Source organism: Chelonoidis abingdonii, chromosome 1 (genome assembly GCF_003597395.2).
Source record: "Chelonoidis abingdonii isolate Lonesome George chromosome 1, CheloAbing_2.0, whole genome shotgun sequence".
Classification (NCBI taxonomy): domain Eukaryota; kingdom Metazoa; phylum Chordata; order Testudines; family Testudinidae; genus Chelonoidis; species Chelonoidis abingdonii.
This window is the reverse complement of record NC_133769.1, coordinates 247,317,970-247,333,806: the sequence shown is the minus strand read 5'-3', so window position 1 is coordinate 247,333,806 and position 15,837 is coordinate 247,317,970. Positions and strand designations below refer to the sequence as shown.

The 15,837-nt window shown below is 39.3% G+C and overlaps 1 protein-coding gene across 1 annotated transcript in view; it reads right to left on the bottom strand.

The window, feature by feature from the left end:
- Positions 1-15,837, bottom strand: part of OCA2 (OCA2 melanosomal transmembrane protein) — a 313,569-nt gene that overhangs the window by 236,345 nt on the left and 61,387 nt on the right. The window contains exons 6-8 of the mRNA XM_032768621.1: positions 8,420-8,577; positions 6,956-7,038; positions 6,438-6,591 (exon numbers count right to left, since the gene is read on the bottom strand). Coding sequence (XP_032624512.1) covers positions 6,438-6,591; positions 6,956-7,038; positions 8,420-8,577 — 395 coding nt within the window. The remainder of the gene's footprint in view (positions 1-6,437; positions 6,592-6,955; positions 7,039-8,419; positions 8,578-15,837) is intronic.

The following is a 15,837-nucleotide window of genomic DNA, read 5'->3' as shown; positions in this document are numbered from 1 at the left end:
TAATCTTGCATTAAGAAACTCAATACAGGCTCTTGCTTATAAGAAAATATGAAGAAACAGTCTGATTTAAAAGATAGCCCGATTAAACCAGTCCAACCAATCCACATACATGTAAATACAACCCACAGCTCCCTTACCTATCTAGTTATGACAGAGCTATAACTAATTATTTGCCTAATATTAATATAATTTGCCTAATTCATATAAATCCTGAGTACCCAAGGACTAGGTAGTAGAGTGTAGTGTTTTCTTCCTCTAGATCACTGATTTTCAACCTTTTTTTACTTGCAGAACCCTAAAAAATTTTAAACGGAGGTGTAGACTTCTTTGGAAATCTTAGAGTCTGCAGACCCTCAGGGATCCATGGACTACAAGTTGAAAACCACTGCTCTAGATCAGTGGTTCTCAAAGGCGGTCCACTGCTTGTTCAGGGAAAGCCCCTGGCGGGCTGGGCCAGTTTGTTTACCTGCCATGTCCGCAGGTTCAGCCGATAACAGCTCCCACTGACCACGGTTTGCCACTCCAGGCCAATGGGGGCTGCGGAAAGCGGCGCGTGCCGAGGGATGTGCTGATTGCCCTTTCCGCAGCCCCCATTGGCCTGGAGCAGCAAACCGTGGCCAGCGGGAGCCATGATCAGCAAACCTGTGGATGCGGCAGGTAAACAAATGGGCCCGGCTCACCAGGGGCTTTCCCTGAACAAGAAGCGGACCAACTTTGAGAACCACTGCTTTGGATCATCAGTTCGTATCCAGCCCAGCAGGCTGTTTGGTGGCCTACATGAAGTAAGTTGGAATTCTCAGCTCTCTCTCCAGGTAACATCACTACTGGTATCCGTCTTGGCAGTCTCAGAGAAAAAGCCAAAGAGCAAATGGCCATGAAGACTTTACTATCTTCTTTGATTCCTAGCGATAGTAAGTCTGTGTTGAATTATATTGGTGGGGCCATGTAGAAAAGGTTTGCATTGATGCTGCCTGTGCTAAACAGAGAACTTCAGTTTCTAGTTCTATCAATCCAAACCCCTTAATTAATCCTAAAATCATTTTCATTAAAATAATACATAATATACATGTATTAGGTAACCAAAATATGAGCAAATTGTGAAATACTAGTATATAAAGACAGAAGGGCAAAAGTCAAAAGATGTTTTGCCACGACAAAGTTGAAGGAAACAACGGGATCAGTATAAGATTCTATACACGTTAGTTTTACTGGCATACGCTCTGCCTCTAAAAATAATATTCTAGTGTAAATTGAATTTGAGTTAATGTGGTAGAATTAATTATTTTAATTACAGAAATAGATACAAGGGTTAACTGAAAAGGAAACTGAAAGAAGAGTGGATATAGAACAGAGATTGATCCAAATCCAAAACACCTTCTGAGTAAACAGATGTAATAAAGTTATCAGGATTTCATTGCACTTAGCGTCAATTTTTCTGCTTGACTCTTTCAACTGGAAGTAGGACTTCGTCATATTTCTTTAATGAATCCTTACCCATGAATTTTCTGAGTTTAAAGCATTTAGTATTTTTACTCAGAGGATTTTTTTAAATGTTCTATAAGTGTTTTTAGGGGAAATATATACATAACCTTAACTCTAAAAATGTGTGCATTGAACTATATAGTGAACTACTTTCTCAATGTGATTCTTTGAAAATCAATGTCAATTCAATATTTCACGTCTATATCTCATTACAGATGTCTTCATACAACAACATCAAACACTTATGTCTCAACTTTTCTGTATCACTTATCATGAAGGGATCACAGAGGGCAAATATGAGAAGAAAAATATAGTTAAACCTAATACACATTATTCTTTTAAAACATATATTTGCTTTGATTTCCTGTGTAGTTGAGGTGACTCACAACCAAATGAAATACTCTATACTTGTCAACAATTCTACATCATGATATATCTTTTACTTTAATTCCACACATCATAAGAAGTGTGGAGATCACACACACACACACAGAGTAGAAATGAATGCTAAGGTTCAAAATATAAAATGTAACATGGTAAAGTGTGTTTTTCAAATGAAAAACCAAGACAGGAAGAAATTAAAACAGGAGCTATTTCAATAAAATAAAAGCAACAGAAACTCCAAACACACAGAGGTAATGGATCAATATTTGAGGAAAAATCAACTTTAAAAAAATCAGTGTAAAGTTATTGAAGGAAAGAATGGTCACATGAATAAAGGAAACTTCAAACAGAAAATGAAGGTGAGATGGCCACAGAAATAAAATAGGTTTAAGCACAGCGTTGCAGAATGCCAACTCATAAGGGGACAAAAAGGTTATATGCTAGAATAACATTGAGTGTATGTGGTAATATAGCAGAGTCCAATAAAAGCAAAATGTTTGTGAAGGTGATTTTCCTTTTACAGGAGACTAGTTTGAGTGGGATATTGTGGAGGTGGGTGTTGGTTGCGGGGGTTGGAGAGTGTTTTTTGCGCATGTAAGATTTGACCAATTAATTTATCTTTACTTTTATTGCAATTTTTAAAAAAATGCTTAAAATGTCTTCAAGAAGGTGACTACAAATAGATACAATGACAATGTCTTGCCTGATGGAAAGTAGATCTAACAAACAGCATGATTTCTACCGCAGTGCAGTATCAATACTAGATACAACTTCTACTTGGAGGACAACCTGTGTAAATCCAAAGTAACTTTTACTATGCTGTAATAGAAAAGAATTTGGTCCCTAGTGTGAAATTCACAAGAATATGGTTTGGGAGGAGGATTTACAATTCACTTAAATTGTTAATTCTGAATATTTTACTTCATCAGAACACCATTAGTTTCACACTATAAAATTATCTCCACAATCAAAATGGCGAGGGATGGACAAATTGGCTTAGGCAAAATAAGAACCAGACTAAACTTTTGCCCATTCCCTGGACCGAGCCTTTTTCACTGAAATCCCATTTCCAGGAAAATCCAAGATACTGACTACAGCACCGAGCCTTTTGCATCTCCACCACAGAGGTTTCAGAAATGGGAGTCACTGAAATCCAAGTTCCAGAGAAGTCCAAGAGAATGACTGCAGCACAGACCAGTGCACAAGGGTGAAGCCACTGAAGTCCTACCATAGTTAATGAGACGCTGCTGGTAGCAGAAGTTGGGAAGATGATAAAGATAAATGTAAGATGATAAACTTAGGGAAGAAAAAACAAGTGCAAAAATACAGAATGGGAGATAAATGCTTGGCAGCAGCACTGCTGAAAAAGATCTGGGAGTTGTGGTAGATCACCAGAACAGGCAATGTGATGCTTTTGCAAAAAAAATTCAATTTTAGGTTGCATTAACAAAGGCATAGCGTGCAGATCATGGGAAGTGATAGTACCACTCTACTTGGCTCTAGTTAGGACTCATCTGGAGTACTTTGTTCAATATTGGCTACAGCTGTATAGAAAGGATGTAGAGAAACTGGAAAGGATCCAGAGACAAGTGACAAAGATGATCAAAGGGATGGAATGCAAGTCATACGAACAAAGGCTTAATGGACTGGGTATGTTTAGTTTGAACAAGAAGAAATTAAGGGGGTTCATGATAGCAGTCTTCAAATACTTGAAAGGCTGACATAAAAAAGATGGAGAAAAGTTGTTCTCTCTTGTCACAGAAGGTAGGACAACAGGAAATGAGGGTTTAAACTACAGTGTAGCAGATTTAGATTAAAACTCTGGAAATACTTCCTTACTGTAACAACAGTAGGACTATGGAACAGACTGCCTAGAGAAGTCATGGAAGCTCCTTCATTGGAGGTTTTCAAAAGGAGACTAGATAGCCATCTGTCTTGGATGGTTTAGACACAACAAATCCTGCATCTTGTCAAAGGATTAAAATAGATAAACCTTGTGGTCCCTTCTAACACTACGATTCACTGATTCTAAGAAAGGGACATCAGAGTGGGAGTGGATTCTAGGGAATGTGAGTTTTCCATAGAAGATTCATTACAGAACATGACAAGCAGGAAAAAACTCTTGCTTGGTGAGGAAGATGGCCTTGTGTTCAGGCAAACAACTCAAGAGGACACCAAGAAGGGATGGTTCCGAGTTTTAGACAAGTTTCTGAAATTTGAATCTTTATCCAAACTTTCATCCATGTCAAAAACTGGGCTGCATTGGCCTCCCTCCCCAGTTCAGAGCACCCAGATCTGGGAATAAATTAACGTAACCATTTAAATGGCTAATCCTTGCATAGCTGCTTCTTTCCTAACCTGGCTTTTCCTGTTCAAGTTAAATGTTATTGGTCAGATGCAATATGCTACATAGTCTTTGAACAAAAGTAATTAACTCTCTTACGCCATTTTTTCCTAAAGAAGTCACCTTGCTTTTTTTTTTATAGGCAAATTCAAAAGATAAATATTTTACAAGTTCACAGTAAACCAAAACAGTAGGCTATAAAAGTGAATTAAATGAAGCTCAGAGAACAGTAAATTTCTAAATGGAAATGAGTAAAAGAAAGGGAAAGTGTAAAAGACAGAAAAATGAAAAGCAGCAGCAATGTAGAAAATGGAAAGTAGTGAAAGATGATCTCTGTGACACTGGGAATTGATTTCTCTGACAGTGAGAACAGAATAATAGAGCACTAAGAATTGAGAAATCACTACTCTAAAAGCCACAGTTTTAAACACCGCATGTAAGGTAAGTCATTGTCTATCAATTCCGTCACTCACATTCTGCAAGTGATTCGTAGGGAGACCAGACAATCATCATATTCTGTTAGAATGTTGACTACTGTCCCCTTTGATTTCTGTCATTTAAAAGTTTCTCTGTTTTTCACATTTGCCAATGGAACAAATATCATTTTGAAGGCAGCTAACTGCTGATACAATGAAAGACTTTACCATTTTGAAAATTCAGATATAGAATAAAAAATAGTTACAATGGGAATATGACAAAAATAATTTTTCCAGTTTTTTATTGCTGTTTCTATGATTGAATCTGCAGAAGTAGTTCCACTGAAGCAAACATCTGAGGGTAGAGTTTGTCCCTTAATATTTTAGCAAAAAAACCCAGCTACAGTTATTTTAAACATTTCTCTTAGAAACAGTAGGAACATGCATGCATTTCCAGGCTTTATGGTCTAGTTGTGTCTGCAGTCTCAGTCCCTGAAAGTTTTGTTGGCTGTTATGACTTGTGAATCCTTCACAAGTAGCCTCTAACTTGCAAACATCTGCACACAAAAAGCCCAGTCATACACACATTCCAAACCTGATGTTTTTGCAATTGCTAAGGACTGCATAAATTTAGAACAATAAAAGGAGCATTAAAATGTATTAAGGTTATTTCAATGATGTGCTGCATATATAGAGGCTTTTAAATCAAAATCCAATATATCATTCCCCTTCACATTTAGTGTATTGAGATAACACCTCTATAAAGTACATAGAGCCAGTTTCAGCCTCATAAATAAATCTCCACTCCTGAAGTGAATAATCTTAACTTTTAACCCTCTGTCACGCGGCATCTGTCTCTGTTACTGAAATTGGACTGGAGGAAAGGCATTCCTTATCTTATTTAGCATGTTAATGGGTAACAATATGAAAAAGATCATGAAGATGGATAGGGCAGAATACTCAGCAAACCAGACATTACCATTATGAGACTCTTCATAGACGTGATTGTCCTCTCACCTGCACCAGTGAAAATCAAATGCAATTCAGTTGAAGTCCATGGACTTCCACCAGTATAAAAGTGGTGTAAATGTAGAAGGAATTATTTCCTACTTGTCATATTTTAGCTGCAGGATAGTCATGTTGTTATTCACAATCCAAGAAAGACGTTGAATGGCAAAACATAAATCCTTACCATTTCTCATATGTCTACCATCTTGAGTCATGATACAAGATATTTGAGTTAAACTGGATATCTAGTAGCCTTGGAATAAATATTTGAAGTTCTTCATTCCTTGATTTCCCTCATATTAACTCAAATCCTCTCCTTCCTCCCTAAAGGATGCATTGTAGGTATTTCTAATTATCATTGTTTTAAAAATAAAAGTGATGTTTACTTTACTGTTTTACATGTGTAAAAGATTTCTACTTTGTTCTGAGGTGTCTTAGAGAAGGGAATGACCAAAATGACTTTTTAACTTGTGTGAGTTATTTGCTTTTGGCTTGAGATCTTATCCATCAAATTTCAACCCAGGCTGACTTTGTTTCACAGCCAAGTTATAAAATATAATGGAAATACCACAAGATTCCTATAGAAAAAAATAACCAAGAACTACTCAAATACTATGGAGGCAGTTAGTAATAACCTTCTAGGATCCGTTGCCATTCATTCCAATTTCCTCCAACATATTTGGAGTCTTGTTTGTGCCCTAAGCAGTGTCTGATAGTACTGGAAGGTTTCAGATTCAATTTCAGAAAGCATATTAATTGCCAAAAATGATACACAGACATACAAAGTGCATACATTGACTTACCTCCAATATGATAAGCACATAAACGCCTGCTAAGATGACTGATGCAATTGTTACTTGTGTCTCTATATTTGCATGAAGATACTGATGCTTCATGGAGAGAGGAACAATTGCAGACTCCTGTAGGAAAGCTTGAATGTTTATGAAGATTGCATTACTGTAGGAAAAAAAAGAAAAGTTCTGCTTCCTTACAGAATGAAATAACAACTGTCGTATTTTTTAAAAAATACTGTAAAATTGTTTCAATAGATAAAATAAAAAATGTAAAGCAACTTTTATGATACTTGAATACCAGATTGTAAATGTCATATCTTGGAATGTAACTTAAGTCCAGGAAGTGGATAGGATGACCATATTGTAATTACTTTTAAAAAACTAGGAAATTTTATGTTTTACTGACAGTCTGAAGAATTACAAAATGATGGGATTTAGTAGTTTTGTTTAACGAAAAGAAAATATATTTTCATAGCATTCAAGTAATTAGTTTATACAAACTTTTATTACAGTTGGTTTCTGCCAACCTGTTAAGTATCTCAAAGATTCTAGTTGTGATAACTTGCTCATTTCGTCTTGAGTTTAAAGGTAGACTCCAGTTGTATAAGACCTGCAAGAGATTCAGTTTAACAACACCAGTAATTAAAGATCAGTAAAGTGGTGCATGGCTCTGTTCAATTTTTCTATACATTTTTATTTTGGTGTCTACATAGTTGGGTCTAAATTCTGGTATACACCCAAGATGTATGGAGATGATTGACCAATGGAAACTGCAGCCAGAATTTGGTCCTTTACATGGAGCAATGACTATAAAGAACTCAGGAAAAACAACTTCTGCAACATTATATATTGCTGCACGCTGGTATGTGGGCAAGTTATCTGAATGCATACTGGAGTGTGTATTTCAAATATGGGTGCAGAGATTCTCTCTCTTTGGAGCCAAAAGGGATTTAAAGAGACAAAGTTCAGTTAAAAATCGTAGCCCAGATTCCTCATTCCTGCTCTGTCCCCTTGTCTCAGAGTAGCAGCACAAAGAAGAGAAAAAGCAGTCTTAAACACCCAGCTGGGGATACCTTTGCAAAAGGAACCCCTGGTGGCATAAAGTCAACATGGATAATTTTTAGCTACCTGCCCCCACCCCAGTGTCCTGGGAAGTGTCCAGCAAGAGGTGGGCAACTGAAGCAAACTGCACTCTGACTATTCCAAGCTAGCAGACAGATCTCTTGGGGATTGTTACAGTTTGCACAAATTATATCATCCCTCCCATCAATAAGAAAGGCTGGTTTAACAGTATAATTACCTCGACAACATTGTGCCCAATAACGTTACTTGATGAGGTAATGGACCTGCTTTTATTAACTTACACATAGTAACCATGAGTTTGTATGTACTTACAACGCTGATGATTAAGGTGCGGTACAACAACAAATCACAGGCCAACCATATCACAGAATCGCCAAAAAAAAGATGTCTGTGGTCATGGTTATTTTTTAAACTACATTGCTTCTTTTTATTTTCATATATTACACATGCAGACAGATTAACATACTTTATAGTACTCTGATTTGCCTCTCCCTTCAGTTAATTATCTCATTTTTTATGAAATCTGTTTGCATAAGTGCAAAAAAAAGCACCTTTAGTCTGTTTCTTTGTGTGCCTCTTTCCCCCCAAATCCTCTAGCCAAATTTCACTAATTTGATTTCTTTTTAAACATAAGCACTTGTATGTTAAGTATCAGGTCAGAGGAAATTGTCCCCAGAGCTCATTAAATTCCAAAAAGGGGTTAAATGCAATGTTGTAAGGTCAAGATAAAATGTAATTTTACTATTTACTAACAACATAGCTAATGCCAACATCAATGTTCATTTCACAACAAAAACGAAAATCCATGTAATGTTGACGGAGATAACCCAGTATCAGTAAAAGAAAGGAATCTCAAAAAAAGACGTGACACAAAATTTCCAAAGACAATGATATGTGAAAACTATAACCTGGGGCTGACGTCTCCTTCTAGATCCAGGGTCTTCTATCTGCCCAATTTGCACTACTATGTATTCCTCTGCCCGCCGATCAACCACATCTGCTGCAAAAGGTCCTCCTAGCTCTAACTTCAGCAGAGCAGATTCACGAAAATCTGTAATATTCATAGCTGATGGAAAACCCGTTAAGGGTTAAACTTCCAGTGGTAGTTATATAGGATTACACATTATACTGAAATACAGTATATTACTTAACTCAAACAAAAAAATGCAATATGAGGCAGTCTCTCAAATGCAATCAAAATTATTCTCAGAACAAAACCTATGTAAAAACATTCCCACCCTCTGAAATGCAGCTGTTAGCTAGCTTTTTTTTTTTAAACTGTGGTGCTAGAAGCCCCCTTCTGGAGTGGCTGGGAACTGTGAATGTGGGAGTCAACTGTAGGCCCACTCCTTCCAGTTTATGTTAAAGGCTGTTTTGTTGCTGTAAACTTGCAACTAGATGGAAAAGGAAGTCATTGTTTTCAGGAACTAAGAATAAACAATATTTCCACCAATTACAGGGGTCATGACCCACAGCTCCTGAACCCAGGACTATAAGGGTCATGGGAAAAGTCACACCTCGTGCTTCCTGCTCACTGCTCCTGCTTCCCTGAGTTGATTTCCTGGCATCTCAACCCAGTCTGACTCCAGACATCTGACTTGTGGTTCCTAACCTCCAGTTTGTCTCCTGCCTCTGACACTCTGGTATCCTGACCTGGCCTGACTCTAGTTCCTGAACCATGGTTCCTAACCTTCAGTTTGTCTCCTGCTTTTGACCTCCTGGTATCCTGATCCACCTGACTCTTGACTCCTGTCTCATAACTGGACTCTTGCTTTCAGCACTAGGTCTGGCTGCCGACAACCCGACCATGACAACAGGCTTGAATGACACATTTGAAATCCCAGCTGCCATCTTGAGCAGAAGGTAATTTTGTGCACATATGCGGACACACATTGAGTTGGGCATCATGTAGACCACTCAGTAAAGATATATATTCAACGTGCAGCCAACAAAATGTTAGAATACATAAGGAACAGGATGGGAAATACTGAAAACAATATGCTACCATGCTAACGTAACTAATCTGGAATTTGACTTTTTCACAATTTCACTTACGAATTTTCAGCATTGAGGCCGTGGTTAAACAAACCCAATGTTTACATTTAAGCACATCATTAAATACTACTTAAATCATTGAACTTATAAACATGCTTAAGACCATTGAAGTAAGGCCCTATCACCTGACATTTAATGGGGGTATTTTACAAAGAGATGTAAAAATGTTGCAACATTTTTACAAATTCATGTCAGGCAATTAATTTGTTTTCCAGAAAGACATTTCACTGCCCATAGTACTGAGAGGATTGAACAAGGGGAAAAAAAAACACAACTTAAAATTTTTAAAAGTATTCTTACTAGTTTGAACACCTACAGGACAGCGCTTTATCCCACTTTTAAATAATCTCTAGTGAAATAACTAAAGTTATCCCGGGTTGACCACACTCTGTTTTAATACAGAATGTTTTGGTTTGCTATTTGAAGTTCCTACAACTTTACAAAGAATTACAATGTTACACACTCAGTTCTCAGTAGAAAGGCTGAATGAGCATGGACACTGAACCACCCTTTGTGTTAAAAAAATAGGTCTCTCCAGGTCAGGGTTATTACCTGTGCATAATAAGGAAGCATGTACCTCTGTACCCTGACTTGTGGAGAGAAGACTGCAGTCTCCAGAGCTATCAGAATATCTGACACTTTTCCCAAGCAATGATTCCACTCAAACATTTATTTTTAATTTGTTTAAAAGGATAATTACATAGGATGATGAATTAAAAAACGCAAAGCAACAATGAAGAAGTCAACAGTTGTTTCTTCAAACAAATTCCAAACAGGAAAATTCAAATGCTTTCCCTAGCAAACTTGATTTTACATTTCTCTTCCATTGCTGCAGTTTTCCAGGGTAGCTTGCTGTCACAATTTCCAAACCCCAGTGCAATGGCACAAATCTTTATTGAAACCATATCAACAGCTCTAATGAGAGGCATTAATTATTGTCCTTCAAAAGTCTTGCTGACCTATATTCATTAACCTAATGACTTGGGACACCTTTGACAGTCATTATGTACACCATTATGAGTGCAGCCAATAATTTATTTCTACAAAAAAGCTTCAGGTGCATATAATTATGGCACCTTCCTGCTACACAATACATCCAACATAAATCCTGTAATTATACAGATGACACATTCAGGAGCTACTACAGAGGAAACAAAGTCATAAGAAAAAGGAAAACTTATTTTCAAGGTATGCACAGTGGTGCCTTCATACAAAATAGTTTCTTCCTATATAGCTTTATTTTTCATTTGTCACTGTTCAAACATGAAACCATAAGAAAAAGCCCTAGCAAGAAGGTCCTATATTTGATTGCACATGAAACTTAATAACTTTCACAGGTCTAAGCTGAGGAACTTAGATTGAAATCCCATTGGGGTTACCTCCTTCCAAATAATACTCAGAATCTCACCTTTTTTCCCCAATTATGTCACTGCAGATCATAGCCTGCATCTACGACACAATCTGATGTTCTCAAAACACTTTTGCTGTGGAAAACTACAGCCATGTTTCTATGAGTCAAACTGGAACCATTTTCAAATGTCTGATTTTAATGATGTCTGTTCATTTTAATGATTTCAATGTCTTGCTTACTGAATTCATTTCAGAAGCTTGTCAAAGCAAAGAGATGCACAAAACATTTGCAGGGAAAGACCCAACTCACACGGAGCCTGGGTTCAAGGTTCATTATAGTCCGTGCACTTGAAGAGAAGTTTTCCCAGTAGGGTAAACTGCCAATTTCCTTTCCACTCAACAAGCCCTAAGACTCTTTCTTACTACAGCTCTCCTGCCATAAAGCACAGCCCCTGCTAGTGGCACCAGCCTCTTCCTGGTGGGGAGGTTGAGGTGGACCTTAGCCACCCTTACATGGGGCCCACCCCAGTTCATCTTATTCCCCCACAAAGACCCACTCTCAACCAGGCCAGAAGCTGGAGCCAGGCCGTAATAAGAGCTGTCCAGGGAGCCTCCACCTGCCCTGGCAGCATGCCCCAAGAGTGGGAATACTAGCTGGGGATTGCTCTCAGGCATCTCAGCCCCTCACCCAGGGCAGGTGGAAGGTCCAGAGCTCCCCACAGCAGCCCAGGTTCTCTCGGTGGCTCTGACTTCTGGCCTGGCCAGGAGGCGGGACCTCAGGGGGAACAGGAGGAGCAGGGGGTGAGGCCATAGTTCTGGTGCCAGTAGTGCCCCCACTTCTACACAGGTTCTGGCACTCCTGTGAGGGTCCCCAAATTGGCCTGGGCCCATATGTTAATCCACTGCTGAGCACACTAGGAATCCCAGGGTTCTTCTGGGAGTACAGGAAGTATTCTGATTCCTCCTTTGCTATGGCTAGCAGTGCATGATGTCCACAAGGCATCCCATAATGTTTAGCAAAGTGCATCAGAAGACCTAAGGGGTTTCAAAGTAACTGCATGCTAGGAACTCTGGGGTTTCACTTTGTAGTATATATAGCTGTTAAAAGTATCAGAGGGGTAACCGTGTTAGTCTGGATCTGTAAAAGCAGCAGAGTCCTGTGGCACCTTATAGACTAACAGACGTATTGGAGCATGAGCTTTTGTGGGTGAATACCCACTTCGTCAGATGCACCCACCGACGAAGTGGGTATTCACCCATAAAAGCTCATGCTCCAATACGTCTGTTAGTCTATAAGGTGCCATAGGACTCTTTGCTGCTTTTATCATTGTTAAAGAAACCCTGAAACTTCCCTTGCTAACTCTCTCAGCCATATGAGCTACTGACCCTCAACTGAGCAAAGAACTGGATACAACAGAAGCCTGGTACAGGGAATCAGGCCTCTTGTCATCTCAGAAGAGACCTTGGATTGAAAGGGAGGCAATTTTCAAGGTTATCCTTTCCCACAGAGATCAAAGATGAGAGCAATGGCTAGCAGTGTCCCCACCAATAGTAGGAGTGGGTCCACAGCCACACATTATCTGGGTGCTCCTCTAGAGGTGATACCAGGGATGTTGTGGGAGGAATGAATGAAGGGAAACCATGAGTTGGAGGTTTCTTGTGGGATGGAGGAAAATGTTTCCTTGGAGGCTTCAGTTTGTTAAAGTTCACAGCTCGCTCTTTGCCTAATATTTGTACTATTAATGCATTTATGATTCAATCCTGCAGGGTGTTGGGCACTTTGGCCCCAATCCAGCAAAGTGCTTGGGTACATGCCTAACATTAAGCATATGCCTCAGTTATTTACTGGATCAGAGCTAGAGGGCTCAGCACCTTGCAGACTGTACAAATGAGTACGAGGGGACACTTAACATTTGTTCTTGTTACGTGCCTGAGTGCTCTGCAAGGACGAGGCCCACACACACAGTGAGTTATTTGGCTTTAATGAAGGTAAAGTGACACATCCGCAACGGGGACCCTGGGCGTTGCTGTCACTTAGGCGGGGAACCCAGCACCGAAGCTCAGCTCGGCCTGGGTCGGAGTCCAAAGGCGGGACCGGGAGCATACAGCTATATATACACAATACAAAGCAACTCATACATATGCAAGAAAGGACTTCCCACAGGCTATGTCCGCCCTTTGGCCTAAGGCCATACAAACTGGTTTCAACCAGTTAAAAGCAAGTTATAACTGGCATGCTGTGTCCTACAATGACCGGCCACTTAGCAAGCAGGGGCTTTTCACGAGGCCGCCGAGAAAGCGGAGACACCCTAGCTAGGCCGTGACACAGTCTTCCGCAGTCCCCTACAGTTCTGCAGCAGGAAATCTGAGGACTGTACTGATTAAACAGAGCTACAGCAATAAAACAAACCCCAAAAAGGCAGACACAAAAGATTAGAGATGCAACAGGATTTTTCAGTCAGTCACCAAGACTATTGTATCTAAGAACGGAGCGAGGGGCGAGTTGGTTGATTGTCGCTCAGGGACAGGAAAAACCCTTTTGATATTACTGATGAACATCTGCCCCCAGCTCTTCATGGCATTATGATTAAAAGGTTTCACAATGACCTCTGCCTGCTCCGTGACTGAAGTAATTGCAGTGATCATTCAATCTTTGATTTCAAAACTCATGCAGCTTCAGCCATAATCATGGTAACTAACATCTTCAAATTCTCGCTCTTCTTTTTTCCTTCTCATTAGCTTATATCTTTTTTTTTAATGTCACCCCTTTTCCCATACACTGAAAAGCTCTAAATAGTTTTGTTGAAAATCACTGATCAGAAACACTTTGGCCTCATATCTTACTGGTCAATTTAAAATATAATTGTTAATTGCTCAGAATTTAGCTACAGGACGAACCTCATATATTGCTAATATCTATATTCTGGTAGCACAAAGCCACCAACCAAGTTGGGGGTCTCATGTGCTGAGTACTGCATCAACACACAGTAAATGGCACGCCTTGCTCCAAAGATCTTACACTCTAAAAGACAAGACATAACAGGTGGATGAGACAAACAAATGGGTCAAAGAGGATGGACAAGAACAGGAAGACATGTTATATGAAGAAAATTGTAACTTAATTGACATCACAGAGAAGTGGTGGGACAACTCCCATGATTGGAGTACCAGCAAAGAGGAACATAGCTTGCTCTGAAAGGATAGGTATGGGTGGGGAAAGGAGGCAGTGTTGCATTGTACATCAAGAACGTATACACTTGCTCTGAGCTCCAAGGGGAAGTGTTGAGTCTCTGTGTGAGTATAACAAGGGGAAAGAACAGTGCGATGTTATGGTCGGGGTCTATAACAGACCACCAAATCAAGAAGAGGAAGTGGATGAGTCATCCTACAAGCAGGTAACAAGATTAGCTAATGCACATGATCTAGCATTAATGGCGGATTTTAACTTCCCTATCTGTTGGAAGACTATCGCAGCAAAACCTAATACATGCTGCAAATTCTTAGCATGTGTAGGGGACATCTTTCTGATCCTGAAAGTTGAGGAAACAACTGTGGGGGGGTGTCTACATTTTGGATTTGGTTTTGACCAACAGTGTTGAATTAGTTGCAAACATGAAGGTGGTCGGGAACTTGGGAGGAAGAGATTGTGATGGGATAGAATTCAAGATCCTATGGAAAGAAAGAGATGAGAACAGTAAAACAGGGACACTGAACTTCAGAAAGTCAAATTTCAACCAACTCAGAGAACTAGTAAGCAAGGTCCCGTGGAAAGACTAATTAGAAAGAAAAGGAGTCAAAGGGGGCTGGCAGTTTTTAAAAGATGTAACACTAGAAGCTCATCATCAAGTTATTGCAACACAGAGGAAAGGTAAGAGCCACAGGAGGTCAATGTGGCTGCACAAGCTGCTTTTTAGCTATCTAAAAAGGAAAAGGGATACATACAGGAAATGAAATGAGGACCATGTCACCAAGGAAATATACATGAGAATAGCAAGAGCGTTTAGGGAGAAAAATCAGGAAAGTCACAGCTGGCAAGGAAAGTTAGAGATAACAAGAAGGGGTTCTTCAAATATGTCAGACAAAAAAGAAAGATAAGAGATGGCTGGGTCTGCTGCTCAATGGAGAAGGCGAGCAGGTAATGGAAAACGATATGAGTACAGAGCTGCTCAATGCCTACTTTGCTTCAGTCTTCTCACACAAAATAACATGCGACCGGACGACTAGCAAAATTACCATAGACAATAAAGGGGAAGGGATGCAGATCAGGATAAGTAAAGAATACATCAGACCAATTTGAATGAATTCAAATCAGCAGGGCTGGCTGCCTGGAGCAATGTATAAAACATTCAGTTTGTGAATACCTGGAGGATGAAGGGGTAATCACTAGCAGCCAACAAGAATTTACCAAAAACAAATCATGCCAAACCAGCTTGATTTCTTTCTTTGACAGGGTAACTGATTTGGTGAATAGGGGGAATGCTGTGGACATAATACACTTGGATTTGAGTAAGGCTTTTGATAGTCCCACATGACATTCTGATATCTAAACTGGAGAAATGTAGGCTACACAGAACTACCATTAAGTGAAAACATAATTGGTTAAACAACTGCAAACAAAGAATAATTATTAACGGAATGATGTTGGATTAGAGAGAGGTCTCAAGTGGGGTTCCACAGAGATCTGTTTTGGATCCGGTGTTGTTTAACATCTTTATTAATGATCTGGATATAGATATAGAGAGCATACTGATCATATTTACAGATGACACAAAGCTGGGGTGAGGGGTTGCCAATACTTTGAAGAACAGAGCTAAAATTCAGAAAGATCTTGATAAATTGGAGAACTAGGCTATAGACAACAAAATGAAATTCAGCAAAGACAAATGTAAGGTGCTACACTTAGGGAAGAAAAACCAAATGC